Source organism: Ochotona princeps, chromosome 11 (assembly GCF_030435755.1).
Source record: "Ochotona princeps isolate mOchPri1 chromosome 11, mOchPri1.hap1, whole genome shotgun sequence".
In the NCBI taxonomy this organism is placed as follows: Eukaryota; Metazoa; Chordata; class Mammalia; order Lagomorpha; family Ochotonidae; genus Ochotona; species Ochotona princeps.
This window is the reverse complement of record NC_080842.1, coordinates 19,915,094-19,933,022: the sequence shown is the minus strand read 5'-3', so window position 1 is coordinate 19,933,022 and position 17,929 is coordinate 19,915,094. Positions and strand designations below refer to the sequence as shown.

The window sequence follows — 17,929 nt, the reverse complement described above, 5'->3', positions numbered from 1 at the left end:
CCAGCTCTTGGATATTCCTCTTTATTTCTGATTCTTGCTTACTTTGAGTCCTTAAAATGTTTCCAAACTTAAAATATTCTTAGAAATTTAAACCTCCAAGCACTGCATTCTCTAGGCTTAGGATACTTTGTATAAGTCAATGACTGAATGTTCTGATCATCTTAAATTTATCTCACTCTTTTTTAAATGACTAGGGAGTAGGGGTTTAGCCTACAGTTCAAGATTCCTATACCCTACATTAACACGCCTGGTTTCAGTTTCTAGGTTTAGCTCCTTAAGCCATCTTCTCAGTGTGTAAACACTAGGAAACAGCAGCTCATGCCTCAGGTCGATGGGAGATCTGGCCTGAATTCCTGGCTCCTGGCCCCAGACCAAGCTCAGACCCAGCTGTGATTCAGCAGAGCAGAACTCAGTCTTTTGTTTCTGGCTGCCTGCCTCACAAGCAAATAAAATTTAAGGGAGTGTGTTAATCTGGCTTTGATAATATAAGTCATTTAAAGTGAATATGTTAAATTTTATATCTGGGTATGTGCCTAAAAGAGTTGAAAACAGAAACAGGGGGATTGGTGCTGTAGCCTAGTGGCTAAAGTCCTTGCCTTGCATGCACCAGGATGCTGTATGGGTACTGATTTGTGTCCCAGCTGCTCCACTTCCCATCCAGCTCCCTGCTTGTGGCCTGGGAAAGCAGTCGAGGATGGCGCAATGCCTTGGGACCCTGCACCTGCATGGGAGATCCAGAAAAAGCTCCTGGCTTCGGATTGGCTCAGCTCAGGCCATTGTGGCAACTTGGGGAGTGAACCAGTGGATGGAAGAATTTTCTCTCTGTATCTCATTCTCTCTGTATATTTGCCTTTCCAATAAAAAGAATAAATCTTAAAAAAGAAAACAGAATCACAGATACAGTACATGTACATTTGTGTTCACTGCATTATTCATAACTCAAAATGAGAAGGTAATCTAAGTGTTCACTGAGAGCTGAATAAATTAAGAATGTGTTCTGGGCCTGGCGGCGTGGCCTAGCGGCTAAAGTCCTTGCCTTGAAAGCCCCAGGATCCCATATGGGTGCCGGTTCTAATCCCGGCAGTTCCACTTCCCATCCAGCTCCCTGCTTGTGGCCTGGGAAAGCAGTTGAGGACGACCCAATGCATTGGGACACTGCACCCGCGTGGGAGACCTGGAAGAGGTTCCAGGTTCCTGGCATCGGATCGGCCCATTGCGGCTCACTTGGGGAGTGAAACATCGGACGGAAGATCTTCCTCTCTGTCTCTCCTCCTCTCTGTATATCTGGCTGTAATAAAATGAATAAATCTTTAAAAAAAAAAAAAAGAATGTGTTCTACATGAAGGTACTTTAATAAGCTTATTTTTTTGCAAAAGATTTGTGGAATCCATGCAAGGTATTATTTTTAAAGATTTTATTTTATTTTATTTTATTTTAAAAGTTTTTCTTATTGCAAAGGTGGATATACAGAGGAGGAGAGACAGAGAGGAAGATCTTCCGTCCGATGATTCACTCCCCAAGCGGCCGCAACAGCCGGTGCTGAGCCAATCTGAAGCCAGGAGCTTACTCCAGGTCTCCCATGCGGGTGCAGGGTCCCAAAGCTTTTGGCTGTCCTCGATTGCTTTCCCAGGCCACAGGCAGGGAGCTGAATGGAAGTGGGGCTGCCGGGATCAGAACCGGCGCCCATATGGGATCCTGGCATGTTCAAGGCGAGGACTTTAACCGCTACGCTATTGCACCGGGCCCATGCGAGGTATTTTTACAGGCTGCATTTTCCACTGACTTTTTGAAGATTCCTTCATATGCATGGGCTTCAAATTTTTTTTACATAAAAGTAAACTTTCATGTAAAAAAAATGAAACTATTTTAACTGTATTTTCCATAAGCTTTTCAAAATATCATTGTGCGTTCAGTAGAATGCTATTTGGTCTTGAACAACAGGCAAGTCCTGCTGTATGCCACAACATTGATAAACTCTGTAACCACTATGCTAAGTGAAATAAATCATCAAGAAATATAAAAGTAAAAACTCAAATTTTCCACTAGTGAAACTAATAGAAGCCACGTATAGTGATGGTCAGGAGGTAGGCTTAAGAGTTCAGTGAGTGTGGTCTCAGTCATTCAAGATGAGAATGTTCTAGAATCTGCTGTATACATGTGCATAGCAACATTTTACTTAGTCTCACAAATCATTAATTCATGTTATGCACTAACATGATGGGAGTGTGAGAGTAGAATCATTGGATAGGTGGAGATAAATTCCAAGCAAACTGTTAAGTCTCATGAAAACCATAGAAAACCTTTTGGAAAGCCAGTTTTAAGTCCAAAGAGAGCTGGGAGAGGAAGTAGCAGGTGGCCCAAAGATGCCGACCCTGGGCCCGCCATAGGATTCCCAGGAAGAGTGATACCAAGGCTGCTGCCAGCCTGGAGAAGGGCCGGAAGTGCTCCAGCAGTGTTCCAGACACCAACTCCCCAGAAACTGACGCTTCTGTCCAGTCGCCAAAGGCCACGGCTGGGGAATTGCTCTAGAAATTGACAGTGACTCACACACAAGAGAGGACAGAGCCCAGGGAGGACCCCATGAGTCCCGTGCGGAGGCCGGACTTTATGTCAGTGGAAATCAGCTCCGAGTTGTGAGACATTAGAATGTAGTCAGGGTGGTAAGAAGCAGACTGCAGGACGACAACCTGGAGGTGGTTACTGCAAACTTGGATGTGGCCTGAGTGGTGACCCGAGAGTGGAAAAGGGGATAGATTGACGGCAGTTAAGCAGGACTTTCCTGGGTGGGTGATCAGATGTGGGGAAGGAAGGGAAAAAACCAGCTGTTAGCCGCTGTCCTGACTGAGCCACTGAGCGGAGCTGTCCCTAGCGGGACGTCTGTGCAGATGTAGGAATGTGTCATGGACTTTCAGAGGTTGGGAAACCTGCCATTCGCATTCTTCCTTCCGCTCATTCCAGACATCCCAGACGCACAACAGTCTCTAGTTCTCCATTATAAATCACAGGAAATGAAGGCTGGAAAGAATCTTAGAAATCAGGTCATCCTTCTCCCTTCATTCCACGCATGAGAAAGCTGAAAGGACATTTCTCAGAAAGTTCACCAAGCCCCTCCTGTAAGCCCTTAGCCAGTGCGAGGGCTGCTCCTGCACCCTCCGAAGGGGCTCTGCTTTCCCACTTTCCACAGTTTTCCTAAGTATTATCTTAACCACTTTTTCTAAAAAAGAAATCCAGCCCTCTACACACACTCATTCAGACATGAGAAATCACTCCCTTCTTACAAGTTGGGGCCTCTGAATATGTTATATATTTGTGAAAGTAAACGTCATCGGAGGAAATTGAAAAGTAGTTTAAGTACATCTCTGCTCAAATTACTTGTGGGAATCTACTCTTAGATCATTCCAGTTTTCATGATGATCATTACGATCGAAAGAATTCCAGCTCCCTGCTAATGCATCTGGGGAAGCAGCAGAGGGTGGCCTAAATGCGGGGGCCTCTGCATCCGCATGGAAGACCCGCACCTGACCCAGGCCAGGGTATTGAAGTGCTTCAGCAATCAGCAATGGATGATGTCTCAAATCTCTCCTCTCTAATTCTGCCTTTCAAATAAAAGTAAATAAAGCTTAAAAAAAAGAATTGAACTCATTGCCTTTCACAACATGAATGATTATTTTGTCCTTAATCTTTATTGGCTTATATGAAAGTCAGAGAGACAGAGAACTGCCATTCACTGATTCACTCTCCAAATGCCCAAACAGCTGGGCCTGGGACAGGCCAAGACCAAGAGCTTGGGATTCCATCGTGGTCTCCCCAGTGGGAAGTAGGGACCTGAGTACTTGAAACATTACCTGTTGCCTGATTAGCAGGTGCTCATTAGCAGGGACTTGATTTGGGAGCAGAGCTGGGAATTGAACCCAGGCTCTACCTAACACAGGACTTGGTTGTGCCAGGTGGTGTATCAACTGCTACATTAAAACCTCCCCCTCAGTATAAATTTTTATCCATCTTGGTGCATTGTAAGTTCTTATAAAATTCTAGCTTCCACTCTTGTCATGTGGTTTTCCATACAATTTTCATATGGTTTCTTGTAATACCGCTTTCAACCAATGTTGGAATGATTCACAACAATTTTTTTTTAACTGGATGAAGAAAAGAAATTTCTGAGTCTCGTTCATTGAGACTCAATTTTAGGGATCTATTAGAGTGCAATGGTAGCCCTCAGAAACAACCTAATAGTTTAAAATGTAATTAAGACAAATCCTTGATTTAATACAAGCTTTGAGAAGACAAAACAAGCCGGCTTACCTGAGGCGGGAGTCCTTGAAGGTGTCCAGATAGGCAGGGTAGCTCCACTCGATCTTACTCCCTTTGCAGCGGAGCTCCAGGGTTTGCCCTGCCGTCAGGCTCAAGGTGGCTGCAGGTCTCTGGAACTGACCCTTCTCCGTCACCTGCATCATAATGGACTGCGTCTTCAGGGTTGAATCGGCTGAGTCCCTGTCTTTTATTTTGGGCATTTTGGGCTTCACTTTTTTGTTGCTCGGTTTGATTCTGTTCTCTCCTGGTTCCTTTGGACGCTTGTTCTTTGGAGGGTGTTGGCCTGCCACTGTACAAAGGAGAAAGCAGCGTGCTACAGTGAGGCAAATCCTGAGCATGTGTTACCTGCACAAGATCCTGCCTCCATACTTCTCTCCTCATATTCTAGTTTCACTCATAATCATGCAGCAATCATTATTACCTTGATTTCATTCATTAGTTTTGGATTGTTTTGAGAGGATGTTAGAAGAGTTGCGATCTGCTAGTACATTCCCCAAATGCATACGACAGCCAGGGCTGGGCTGGGGCCAGAGCCAGGAGCTCAGACCTGAGTGGCAGGAATCTTTAGTGACTTGAGCCACCACAGCCACCTCGCAGGATGTGCACTGGCAGGGATCTGGAGTCACGAGTTAGAGAAAGATATTAAACCCAGGACTCCACATGGGATACTGGCATCTTAACCATTTGACTCAATGACTATCCTACATTCTGCTGTTTTAAAGTGATTAGTCATTAAAACAGTTCAGTTTCAAATATATTATTTGAATTTAGCAAACTATGTCATGTCTGAGCCAAAATTTGCAGTTACCAAGATATTCTTCTTTGCAGTTCATACTCTGTCTCCCAGTCCCCAAGTGCACATACTGAAGAGCAGACCCAAAGCCCCTGCAGGTCTTTCTTGTCTTGGCAACCTGTGTTCTCATTGTTCATGTGAAATGTATTGGATAAATGCAGGAAGGTGTAGTCCCCCAGAGACACCACATGCATACTTGGATTCAAACCATTGCAAACTCCGATTGGACCTGACAATATCCAGATCACGATATTCATTGGAGACTAAGCACTAAACAGAGGCTAATTTGAAGTACTACAAAAAGTACTAAAAAAATTCATGTAATGTGAAAAAGTGTTGACATCCATGCATCAGACAGTTTTCAAAAACAGTCAATGGAAAATCATATTACAAAAAACAAACAAACAAACAAAAAAACTAGGGGGCTGCGCTGTGGTACAACTGGTTAAGCTAATCCCTGGGATACCAATATGGTCACCGGTTCAAATCCCAACTGTACTTCTGATCTAGCTCCCTGGTAATGTGCTTGGGAAAGCAGAGGATGGCTCAAGTGCTGGGGCCCCTGCAACCATGCAGGAGACAGGTGGAATTCCAGGCTCCTAGCTGTGGTCTGACCCAGCACTGGCAGGTGCAACCATTTGGTGGCTGAATCAGAGGATGGACACTCTCTATCTCTGACTCCTACCCTTCCCGCTCCACCTGTAACTCTGCCTTTCCAATAAATAAATATTTTTTAAAATGTGCATGCATTTCAGAAATGTTACATAAAATATTTAAACATGAACCTAGTTTTAATTGTACTTTCCATGAGTTTTATGAAATATTCTTATCAGTTACTAATGCTCAGTGGCAACTATAGCAATAGTTTGGAACTCAGCAAACAAAATACTTTTAGACAAAACGTATGTTTTTTGCCAACTGCTGTCACACAGTGATAATAAAAGGTTGACTTGTTTTAACGCTCACTCTATCCATTCTCCTGCCCTTGTCAGAAACCTCACTTATCCACCAAGCCTCCCTCAGGCGTGCAGTTGTCCCCAGCCCGCAGGGGTGAAAAGGAGACACACAGTCTCGCTTTGGTCATCTGTCTGCATGAGCTCAAAGGCTACCTCCGCAGATGCACACACAATTGCAAAGCTTCCCAAAGAGAGAGGTTCCTTAGAGGTCATTTAGATAAAATCTTCATCACGTAGGTTTGAAAAAACAAAGGAGGCCCTAAAAAGTTACAGAAATTTCACCAGTCACTCAGCTGATCAATGGAATGTCCTGATACTCATTCTAAAATGTGTGTTTTACTATACACAGGCAGATATTCCGTAGGTGTTTTAAATAAATAACCACACAAACTTTGGCCAGTTGATGGAATGACAGAACTTGTATATGTAGTACAAGACGTGACCAAAGAGAATCATAATCAAAAGCCCAGTGGATGTGGACTGCACTGTGTAATGATAAACTGGCAGGCTGGCCTTTGACCACTAAAATGGGAGCCACTTAACCTGGCCTGGCCCCTAGAACTAATTCCATTTTTTTTAAAGATTTATTTATTTTTATTGCAAAGTCAAATATTCAGAGAGGAGGACAGACAGAGAGGAAGATCTTCTGTCTGATGATTCACTCCACAAGTGGCTGCAATGGCTGGAGCTGAGCCCATGTGAAGCCAGGAGCCTGGAGACTTCTCCAGGTCTCCCACACAGGTGCAGGGTTTCAAGGCTTTGGGCTGTCCTTGACTGCTTTCCCAAGCCACGAGCAGGGAGCTGGATGGGAAGTGGAGCCACTGGGACTAGAATCGGTGCCAATATGGGATCCCAGCACATGCAAGGTGATGACTTTAGCCGTGAGGCTATAGCACCAGACTTCTAATTCCTCTCTTAAACTCTCAGCTCCGTGCCCACACTCAGGCCCCAGAATGCAGGCCCCGTGGACTTGGAGCCCGAACCCCCAGGTCCACCTGTGGTACTCTTTCCTCCCCAGCCCTGCCTCCCTGAGTCCTTCTCATCCCTCTTCTCTCCAGGGCCTGTTGTGCTTTCTCAATCCTTCCAGGGAAAGGAGTTGGGTCATTGCACCCCTGGTCTCCAAGATGGAGTCTCAAACATCTACTGTTGAACCAGCTCTCACGCAGACTCCCCAACCCTGCGTGTTTGATTTATTCACCAATGACACAGGGTGGATAGCGCTAGAGGGAAACTGACTCACACCCTGTCTGGAAAGAGAGCCTTGTGATTCTCTGGAACACACCAGACCAAGCACAGTGCACTAATTTTGCATCAATGACAAAGCATTAACTTCAGCTTTGTAATGGGTTAAACATCACATGCTTTTTCTTAGGAACAAAAACAAACACTGACCTTTCTGATGTCCATGTAATCTGTGCCCATAAATATTTCAATCCCATTATGCAATGGCAGTGAGATTCATGAACCAATGGATTGATGTCTACTTTGGCATTTATTTTTCCAAATAGCAGAAATTCAGGCTGTCAGAAATGACGGCAACCACTGTGAATGAGGTCTGTGGCATCCAATGCCACGTGTCTGATACCTGAATCATGAGACTCTGTGTGGCTTTGCCACTCAGGAACATTAGGCCATCTGATATGATAAATATCACACAGCAAATAGTTGTGATTATCCCCGCACAATAACCCAACCTTTTGATCAAACACTGAAGGATCTAACCACACAGTTGGCTCAGCCCCTTTATGTGCATGGTCCATGGTCTGGGGTTGTTGATGCTTGGTTAAGAAGCTAGCCTATGGTTCCACAGACACTTTGCACTCCCAGAGCGAATCACTTCCAAGTCTCAAAATGAACTTTTTTAAAGGAACAGGACTCTTCAGCCGAGATAATGTATTTTCCAAAAGCCTGTGAGACACAAGAATTTCTTTTAAAAGTGAGTTTTCTACTTCTTTGAAATTATTGCACAGTGTATTTTGGGGGGGGGGTCAAGCTAAAAAAGACTATTCAAGAATTAAGAGACAATATTAAAAGGCCAAATATAAGAGCTATGGAAGTCCCAGAAGGCACAGAAAGAGAAGCCAGGTTTACAAATGTATTTAATGAAATAATAAGCAAAAATTTTCCTAATCTAGAGAAAGACTGGGAAACTACATCCTGGAGAGGCACAGAACTCCAACAAGGTTGACCAAGAGCAGTCTTCACCACGACACATGATAATCAGCCTCTCTTCAGTCAAACATAAGGAAAAGATCCTTAAATGTGCTTGTGAAAAAAGTAACTGACATATAAAGGAATGCCAACTCAATTCGCAGGAGATCTCTCACAGGAAACTCTAAAGGCCAGAAGAGAATGGAGTAACATATTCCAGATTCTAAAAGCAAAAAACTGTTGGCCCAGGATAATGTACCCAGCAAAACTTTCCTTTGTCTTTGGAAATGAAACAAAAGTCTTCCACAGTAAAGAAGATCTCAAAGAATATACCTCTTCCAAACCTTCCAAACCTGCCCTACAAATGATACTTAAAGATGTTCTCTTGACAAAAGGAATAGGGCCCACCAAATCAAAGGCAAATGCAAAGAACATCCCAGTAAAATAACAACAGAAGACTAAACTAATGAACAACCCATTGCTAAATAACAGGAACAAATTGCCACCTATTTATATTAACCCTGAACATAAATGGCTTAAACTTATTGATCCAATGTCATAGATTAGACACTGGATTAAAAAACAAAACCCATCTGTTTACTGCCTACAGGTGATACCGCTCACCAACATAAATCAGTGGCCCGGTCTCGTCTGCACAGTGTATTTTATAGAGAAACTCACGAGTCATAAATAATTTTACTGATTTCAGGCCCTGGCCTGGCACTCACTATGGGACCTTGGAAAGTAACTTACCCCTCTTTGCTTCAGCTTTCCCATGTATAAACTAGGAAGTATGTGGTCCTTCTCATGGATTGTGGTGGGAATTCAATAAGTTAACACGTCTAAAATGCTGAGAATAGTATCAGAACTCATTGTGAGTGGTGGTGGAACCCAGCTTTTCATTTTCTGGTTGAAGGAAAGGAATTCTTTCCTTTAATACACAGATGTCAAGTAACTGACTCAAGGTCAACAAGAAGATAATGAAAAGCTAGACCCTCTGATTCTACCTCCAGAGCTTTCTCTAGCTCAGGCCAGTGCCTGTCCACTCACAGAGACTAGCAGAGTGTTACCACTTCACTTTATTTACGCAAATTTCATGCAAGCCCTGTTGTGTAAGTGGGCTCTTTGTTGGGTCTGGCCTTTGACAAGCAGTTCTATCCAAGTCAAACGGAACTTGATGCCGGGGATGATTGCACAAGCTCCCAGCAAGGGCCCGAGATGCCTTTCCAAGGCATACATGAGACTCCCCAAGCGAGGAGATGAGACACCGGTCCAAGTCTCCAAAGGAAGAACCAATGTTAAAGCAAGAAGTCAGCAGGATGAAGGATGGTGACCACTCAATCTCAAGTGGGGATGATAAGCCAATCCCATTTAGTAGACAAGTTCAATAGAGTGGTATGGGAGGAGAAAAACTCCTTAAAAAGAATATTGACAGGTGCTGAGAGGAGGAGTCCAGCTTACCCATAGTCATTCACATCAGAGACACAGCTGTTGGTGTTCATGTCCTCTCAACAATAAGGGGAGGCCAGTCGTGAGGGGCAGCAGCAAAATAACCACACTGTCCATTTTGGGAGGTGTGCAGGTGTTCTCTGGTTGGTTCCATTCAACTTTCACATCCACTCTGCTCCACTCTTCACAGAACCCCCCAGAAGGCCACATATACATGGGGCTTCAAAAAAAGCATGGGAATGTGTATTATGAGCTGTATGGACTTCACAGATTTTGTACTGCAGTAAACTTTTAGTCGTGAACTTTCTGAAGGGACCCGTTTTCTACGAACATCCATGAAGGTAGGAGAGTGACATGGGCTCAGAGCCTCTGCTCCCTCTCCCGGAGACACCATCTACTGGCTGGCATTGTGACAGCAGATTAAGGGACTGCCTGGTATGCTGGTACACTGGTGCAGGTCCTGGCTGCTCTGCTTCCCATCCAGCTCCCTGCTAATGCACCTTGGAAGGCAGGAGAAGAGGGCGCCTGTCACTCACAGTTGGAGTTTCTGGCTCCTAGTGAGAGCCTGACTCAAATCATTGTAGTCATTTGGGAAGTGAACCAGCAAATGGGAGATGTGTGTCTTTCTCTCTTTCTCTTTGTGTCCCTTCCTTTCTGTCACATTTCCTTTATATAAAAAAAAAATAGAGGGAGGGAGGGAGTGACGGAGGAATGCCAATCCAGAAAACCTTCCCACCCTCTCTGGAGCACGACTTTCTTAAAATAGCTATTCCTAAATATTAGACATTTCTGTTCCAGGATAAAGACCTCAATGTGAAGAATTTTCCAGAACTTCAGAACACATAGATGATTCTTTCTGGAAACATTACCTACTTGGATCCTGGGATAACAGTACACTTTGGATTCCTCCCACTCACTGACAACTCTTTCCCATCCTCTGTTTGCACCAGACGCACCTGAGTCAAGCCCCAGAGGCCACATCCTACACCTCTGTCTCCATCCAGTCTCCCTAAGTGACCTCCGGTCATTTCTACACTGAAAGCTATTCTACTTCCTGTCTGGCTCTGTTCTTGTGGCTGGATTCCAGGGCTGCACATTCTGTGGCTGACTCAGCACTGTCCCTTGGACAAGCAGGAAAACATCTCCAATTTAACGCATCCCAAACTGAACTCTGGATGCCCCTTCACACCTGCTCCTTCACTGTTGTATCAGAAATGGCAACTTTGTCTACCTGGATGCTCAGGACAAACACCTCCCAATCTCCCTCTATCTTTCATTGATCTCATCAGACACACCCCAGCCAGCAGCCAGTCCTCTGGCTTCCCCTTCCCACTGGACTTCTCCCTCCAAACACCGTCACCCAGGCTCCCTAAGTTGAGACTCCAGCTGCCACCCCAGCCCTCCTGCCTTTGACAATATCAATCAGATCATGGGCTCCTCTTTGTCAGACCCTCCAACAGCTTCCACCTGGCCTCCTCCTCAGCTGTCACACTTCTCAGTCCTTTAGCCACAGTGGCCACTGTGAAAGTTCACCTTAGAGCTGTGGCTCCCCCATGCGTTGGGCCTGCACATCTCAGTGTCACTAATGTCATTACAAGGAGAGAAAAGACACACCAAGAGGAAAATGCCCCAGGAAACAAAGACACACACAGGGAGAAGATGACCAGGTGACAACAGAGGCAAACACCAGATTGTGCAGGTCGGCCACAGGACACCAAGCAACGCTGGCTGCTGCCAGAAGCCAGGAGGAGATGAGGAAGGATTCTAGCCTGGCTTTCAGAAGCAGCATGGTCCAGCTCACACTTTGACTTTAGACTTCAATCTCCAGCACTGTGAGAGAATAAACCTCATTGCTTTAAGCCACTTGGCCTGGAGCTGTGTTATGGCTACCAAAGGACACCAACATTCCCTGATTAGGAATTCTTCTTGCCAACTATTGGTTCCAGAGCTTCTGATGTCTCCACTAGCTTATGTATTGTCTGTCCTCTGTACCAGATACAAGCCTCACAACCTCACCCAGGGAAACTGTCACTCTTTGCTCCACTGAATGCCCACTCTTTCTTGTCCTCCAGCTTTTCTTTTTCTTGACTCTGTGCAGCAAGGATTATTATATATGCCAAACACATAAACTAAAATTCTAAAGGCTTTGAAGCATTCATTATAAGTCCTTCATAAACAATGGGGAATTTTAAAAGTCTTTCTTCATTATACAGAGTTTTGAACAATTGTCTGTCTCTGTTTCCAAGGACTAAATCAAGACACAGAAGTGACCGAAGTCCTGGTTAGAGAATCAGGGTCACTGAGTTGTCCTTTTCACAGTCTTACCCATAGGCTGTGTGGCTCTCATGTCATATTCAATCTATTTAGCCTTCCCAGGAGGAAAACCCTTTTGTGTGATCCAAAATAAACCCAGGTCAGGCCAAAGACAAAAACAACAGAGATCATGGGGTTTGAATGATTCAATAAAACAGCAGTAAGAAATGAACACTGATGTTCCTTTGTTAGTTTCTAGCATTGATTTAAAATATAAAGATAATTGGAAGTGGGTAAGCCCTTGTCGTTTTATATTTTATGTGGTCTCAACACAGCACAGTGGCACATATTCCATAAACTGGCTGAATATCAGATGCTGGGAGATCCTGGGCTCTTAAATTGTTTTCCTGCCTCAGTTTCCACTCGGTGCCTGCCTCTGTGGCCTTTCAGCTCTTCATAAGGAGAAATAACATCATTTATAAAAAAGCAGGTCATGTTATAATCAAGTAAGGCCAACAGCACTGGTGCGGGGTAGACCTGCACTCCTACAGGAAGCCTTTTTTCTCTTATGTTTCCTTGATGTGGTCCCCACATCTGAAAGGCAGTGGAATAAACTGGACTTTCTATCTGTAGTTTGTGTTTGGGGCTGCCCCAACAGGTAGCATATCCTAGCTAGTCAATCAGAGACCTTATCTGGAAGGACTTCTGTATAATGTACTCTCATTGGTTGTTCCTGGCCCCAATCACACACAATCCCAAAACAGAAAAAGAGGGGACATAAAGAAGCAAATTTACTTTTCCAACTATGTGCTTCCTATTTATCCATAAATAGTGTATATTACACAAACCACTGTTATTGTCACACCTAACATGTATCAGTTATTCTTCACATAATACTCTGCTCAGAATTGTTTGCCTTCCTTGTAAATGTTTACTTTTATATGAAACAACAGTTACTAATTTATTTAGACAGATGCTAGCAGAAAGCTACTGACCTATTCAGAGATTTGGCTTACGGAGGTGGCAGAGTCTGACAGCATGCCTGTGCCTCTGAGTCGACTGCCTGTCTTGGGGTAAAAACAAATTAACGGGGGCCCGGCGGCGTGGCCTAGCGGCTAAAGTCCTCGCCTTGAACGCCCTGGGATCCCACATGGGCACCGGTTCTAATCCCGGCAGCTCCACTTCCCATCCAGCTCCCTGCTTGTGGCCTGGGAAAGCAGTTGAGGACAGCCCGATGCATTGGGACACTGCACCTGCGTGGGAGACCCGGAAGAGGTTCCAGGTTCCTGGCTTCGGATCGGCGCGCACTGGCCCGTTGCGGCTCACTTGGGGAGTGAATCATCGGATGGAAGATCTTCCTCTCTGTCTCTCCTCCTCTGTGTATATCTGGCTGTAATAAAATGAATAAATCTTAAAAAAAAAAATTCCAAAAAAAAACCAAATTAACGGACTATTTGAAATTATTTTGTCTGCCCATCTCTTTCCCTATTCAAAAAAATATCAAATGCTACATTTCTGCCATTTCAGCAGTCCCGTGCAAGACTTGCCAAGAGAGCTTAAATAAACTGCACTTTTTAAACCCAACTCAGGCCAACTTTTCTCTTGGGACCAGGAGGGAGTGCTGCTCCACAGGGCAGGCGCGGCTCACACTTCCCTAAGCCTGGCTCTCCACTTGGTCTCAGCAGACAAGCCTGTGGTATTTTCCTGGCAAACGCTTGCAGTTTCACTGGAAAGAAAGGAGCGGGTCAGGATGGAGCGGTGGAGAAAATGTACGCCAGGTGGAACTGGCTCTGGCATGAGGTTGCGTAACAGCAAAAGCTGCTCTTAACCCTTAACCCTCTTAACCCTGTGGCTGCAAACGGAGGGTTGGGGATACCAGGGTGTAACCGGATGAGAGCTGTGCTGGACAAATCCCCCCACGAGTCACATAAACTGTGGGGCAAACAAGGCGATTTGGTGCCAACAGTAGCACAGATATAACAGATTAATGTATATCTGTATCTATTAGGGTTTCTGTCTAAATATATTATATAAATACACACACAACACGATAAACCCAGGCTAGCACCCATTTGAAACAAAAGCGTCTTTTCTTCATCTCTTCCCATTAAACAGATAAGGAATGTAACAATTGTAGAGTCTGGATTCGTCTAGAAGTTCCATGCATACACATTTTTGGCTTCAAGGAAACTGGCAGGATTTCAAGTTCAAGGTGATGGTATAGAAAACGCATCCCGGGCTGCCAAGGCAAGAGGGACGCTTGGGATTTCGTGACCGCCTTGCCTAGGTGGCACCCAGCCAGCCTCGGCGCCGAGGTGGCAGTGCTCAGCCGCTCCCGGGCCGACACGTTGACACTGGGGCTGGACCAGGCGCCGCCTGCGGATGCTCGCCTCTCCCACCTGGTGGGCAGCAGCCGTCCTGGTGGGCGCCTAAGGGTTAGGGCAGCTGCCCCCTTCCCCGAGAGGCTCTCGCGAAGAGGGAGGGAACTGAGAGGGAAGGAGGAAACCCTACTTGAAGGGACAGGACAGGTGCACGGGGCAGAAGCCACCTGGCACCCGACGTTAGAGCAAGAGCCGGCTGGACGGGGACTAGGAGTGAGGGGGCTAAACTCAGGACACAGTCAGGCAGCCCCGGCCCAGGGTCACTCACCATTGTGCAGCGCTTGATGCACCAGCAGGAGGCCCAGCAGCAGCCAAACCTTCATCGTCAGGCAGGGAAAGGGCGGGCGGGCCGGAGGCGCTGCGGGTCGAGCAGGGCGAGGGCAGGCGCGGGGCAGAGGCTCCCGGCAAGGGGCACCGCCTCCGGGCGGGAGCCTCGGCGGGTCGGGGCGGGCGCCTGGGACGCCACAGCTGGAGGATTCGGTTTCATGAGGAGGGACGGCAGTTTGAGGGGAAGGAGTTGTTTTTTTGGTTGCTTGTTTTAAATTCCCTGTCAATGTAGAATGACCTCTCCTGCCCCCTGGCGGAGCCGTGGAGCGCCGAGAGGCAAGTCGGGGCTAAGTTGGAAATGTCAGTTTGCAAAGTCGCTCTTTCAGTTTCTCCAAAGCTGGAGTATTCATCAAGTTCAGGAAGGCCGGGCGACATCCTGCGGGCACGGAGCGGTCACAAGTCACCATAATCGCCCCCATGTCTCCACCTGTTTTGAAGGGGGTGGGAGGGGCCTTACTGCCCTATAAAAAGCGCCCCTGAACTTGTGTTCCCCCCAGAGGGTCTCGCCCCTTTATCAACACAACCGTTGTCGTTGCTGGTTCTGGCTGCGACCCTGTACCCGCTAGCAGCTCAGCCCGTACCTGCCCAGCCAGCTCCTGTCTGGGGGAGGTGTTGGCCCCATTGCTGATTCCTCCTGCCTGCAGAAGCCCTATGGCCCCCAACGAAAGCCTCATTAGGTGGCGGTTTAGAAAGGCCTGCGCCAAAGCAAAAACAAGGCCCATGCAATTCCACTTACCCACTCTGTGGGTTGGAGTCAGCATTAGCAGTCTGGGCTCTTGGCAAATGCTGGATTTGTTTCTTCACCCCAGGAAGCAACGCAGGCTTGGAAGAGCCATAAAAAATCCTAAGTCCATGGCCTGGGTTAGGAGAGCAGAGGACGGTGAAGGAAGGGGGCATCATGGGCAGTGGGAGCGAAGTGGAAAGGCAGACTGAGTAGGTAGGGCTGTGGTCCGGGAGAAGACCCGGGTGTCTCGTGCTCTGAGGCTAGCCTGAGCCCGCAGGTTCATATCGTCAAAGCAATCTGCCTGAGTGTTTTCCCCAGGTGAGGAGCATTACTGTCTTTAGCACCAACATTTACAACCAAGGAGAGGTCAATGCATGGTCACAAGGAGGGGACACAGGCAAATAGTGCCACAATTTAGGACAAATCAGTTTCTCACCTCTTCCCATAGGCAGGATCTAGAATTCTAAATTCTGTGGCCAGCTCTAATGTCAGTCTTATCGTGCTCATGAACTGCATGCAGTGGGGAGGGAGGAGAGAGCACTTACCCGGGAGCCAACAAGAGCCAGGTTCAGGTCTCCGCTCTGTCAGGAGCTCTGAACACAGTCATTGTTTCATTCTCCAAATGCCTGCCACAAGGTAGGCCTCCCCTGTGGGTGGCAAGGATCCAGGTACTCAGCCATTTCATGCTGCTCCCGGGGCGGGGCGGGGCGGGGGGGGGGCACAGCCAAAGGGAGAGGGAATTAAGAAGAGCTGAGACTTGAACCCAGACGCTGAGATACAATGTGGGTATACCACCCAGTATTACTGCATTGTGCCAAATGTCTGCCCCCCGGCATTCACTTCCCTAGCTACTATTCATTAACTACAGAAGTACAACCAAGATGATTATTTATTATTATTCTATATTTTTTACAAAACTGAAATGTTTCAAAGCTTTAGTGGGAGCTAATTTGAGTGGTTTTAAATTTAGCACTCCCTGTAAATCTCATTCCAAGAGATGTGCCAGGCATTTTTGATGCTCCCAGAGCAGCTCATGGAAAGCTGTGAAGGCAGAAGGCAAGGACTCTGCCACCTTAGTCTCTCCAAAATCACAAAAAAGCAACTACCTTCCTAGCTCCAGGCCAATACAGGTGTAAACGCATGTAAGCTGTTGAGTACCTGTAAGGGTCTCCGAATGGTAAGCGAAAAGGGGGCAATGCCAAAAGCTAAAATGTGAAACCTGAAACTGAAGACTTGATACATCACCCTCCGTTGCCTTTGCTCTTTTTACTTAATGGTGTCCTGACTTCCTTCACATTTTTTTTTTTTTAAATAAAAGCCACTGTTGTCTTTATAAAACACAGAATTGTGCTGCTGTTGCTTGCTTCAGAGGGGACTGTACATTACAGTTCTTTACCCATTTGCTTTTTCCTTCTGTCTCTAAATGTTACTTTCTTTTTTAAAAAAGATTTTTTTTTTTTTATTGGAAAGACAGATTAGATTTACATAAAGCAGACAGAAAGATCTTCCAACCACTGATTCACTTGCCAAATGTCCATTATGGCCAGAGCTGAGCCAATCTGAATGAAGCCAGAAGCCAGGAGCTTTTTCCAGGTCTCCAACGCAGGTACAGGATCCCAAGGCTCTAGGCCATCTCCTGCTGCTTTCCCAGGCCATCAACAGGGAACTGGATGGGAAGTGGAACAGGTAGGACACGAACCAGCACCCATATGGGATCCCAGTGGTGCTTGCAAGGTGAGGATTTAGCCATTAAGCTATTGCACAGGGCTTCAGGGAACCAACGTTGGTTTCAGTCTTTTACACGTTGATGCCAACATAAGTCAATGGTTCTGTCCCAAGAATGTTGGAATTTTGAGCCCGATTTTTACCAGGGCAGCAAAACCCTGAGTCCTATGTAAGAATTAACAGGCTTCGGGCCCGGCGGCGTGGCCTAGCGGCTAAAGTCCTCACCTTGAAAGCCCCGGGATCCCATATGGGCGCTGGTTCTGATCCTGGCAGCTCCACTTCCCATCCAGCTCCCTGCTTGTAGCCTGGGAAAGCAGTTGAGGACAGCCCAATGCATTGGGACCCTGCACCCGCGTGGGAGACCCGGAAGAGGTTACAGGTCCCGGCTTCGGATCGGATCGGCACGCATCGGCCCGTTGCGGCTCACTTGGGGAGTGAATCATCAGACGGAAGATCTTCCTGTCTCTCCTCCTCTCTGTATATCTGGCTGTAATAAAATGAATAAATCTTTTAAAAAAAATTAACAGGCTGTGGCTCAACAGGTAAGAGACACTTGGGACACCCAAATTCCATTTCAAAGTTGACTGGTTTGATTCCTGGTTCCTCTGCTTATGATCCAACATCCTGCTAATGTGAAGTGTGGGAGGCAGCAGGTGAAAGCTCACATACTTGGGTCCTTGCCTAACTCCGGCTGCTGTTGTGGGTATTTGAGGAGTGAATGAGAGGATCTCATGTGTTTTTGTGCCTTTCAAACAAAATGAAAATGAACTCAAAAAACATATTCCCAAGCTCCAGTGGACACGCTGGGGGAAGCTTCTGCTTTCACAGAGGCTTAGCCCTCAGGGAGTCCCAGATTCCT

General features: G+C 46.4%; 1 protein-coding gene across 1 annotated transcript in view; it reads right to left on the bottom strand.

Annotated features, from left to right (window-relative positions):
• The window catches only part of PDGFRL (platelet derived growth factor receptor like), a 59,888-nt gene extending 45,057 nt beyond the window's left edge, over positions 1-14,831 (bottom strand). The window contains exons 1-2 of the mRNA XM_004597825.2: positions 14,563-14,831; positions 4,303-4,600 (exon numbers count right to left, since the gene is read on the bottom strand). Coding sequence (XP_004597882.2) covers positions 4,303-4,600; positions 14,563-14,617 — 353 coding nt within the window. The 5' untranslated portion in view covers positions 14,618-14,831. The remainder of the gene's footprint in view (positions 1-4,302; positions 4,601-14,562) is intronic.
• Positions 14,832-17,929: the final 3,098 nt, after the last annotated feature.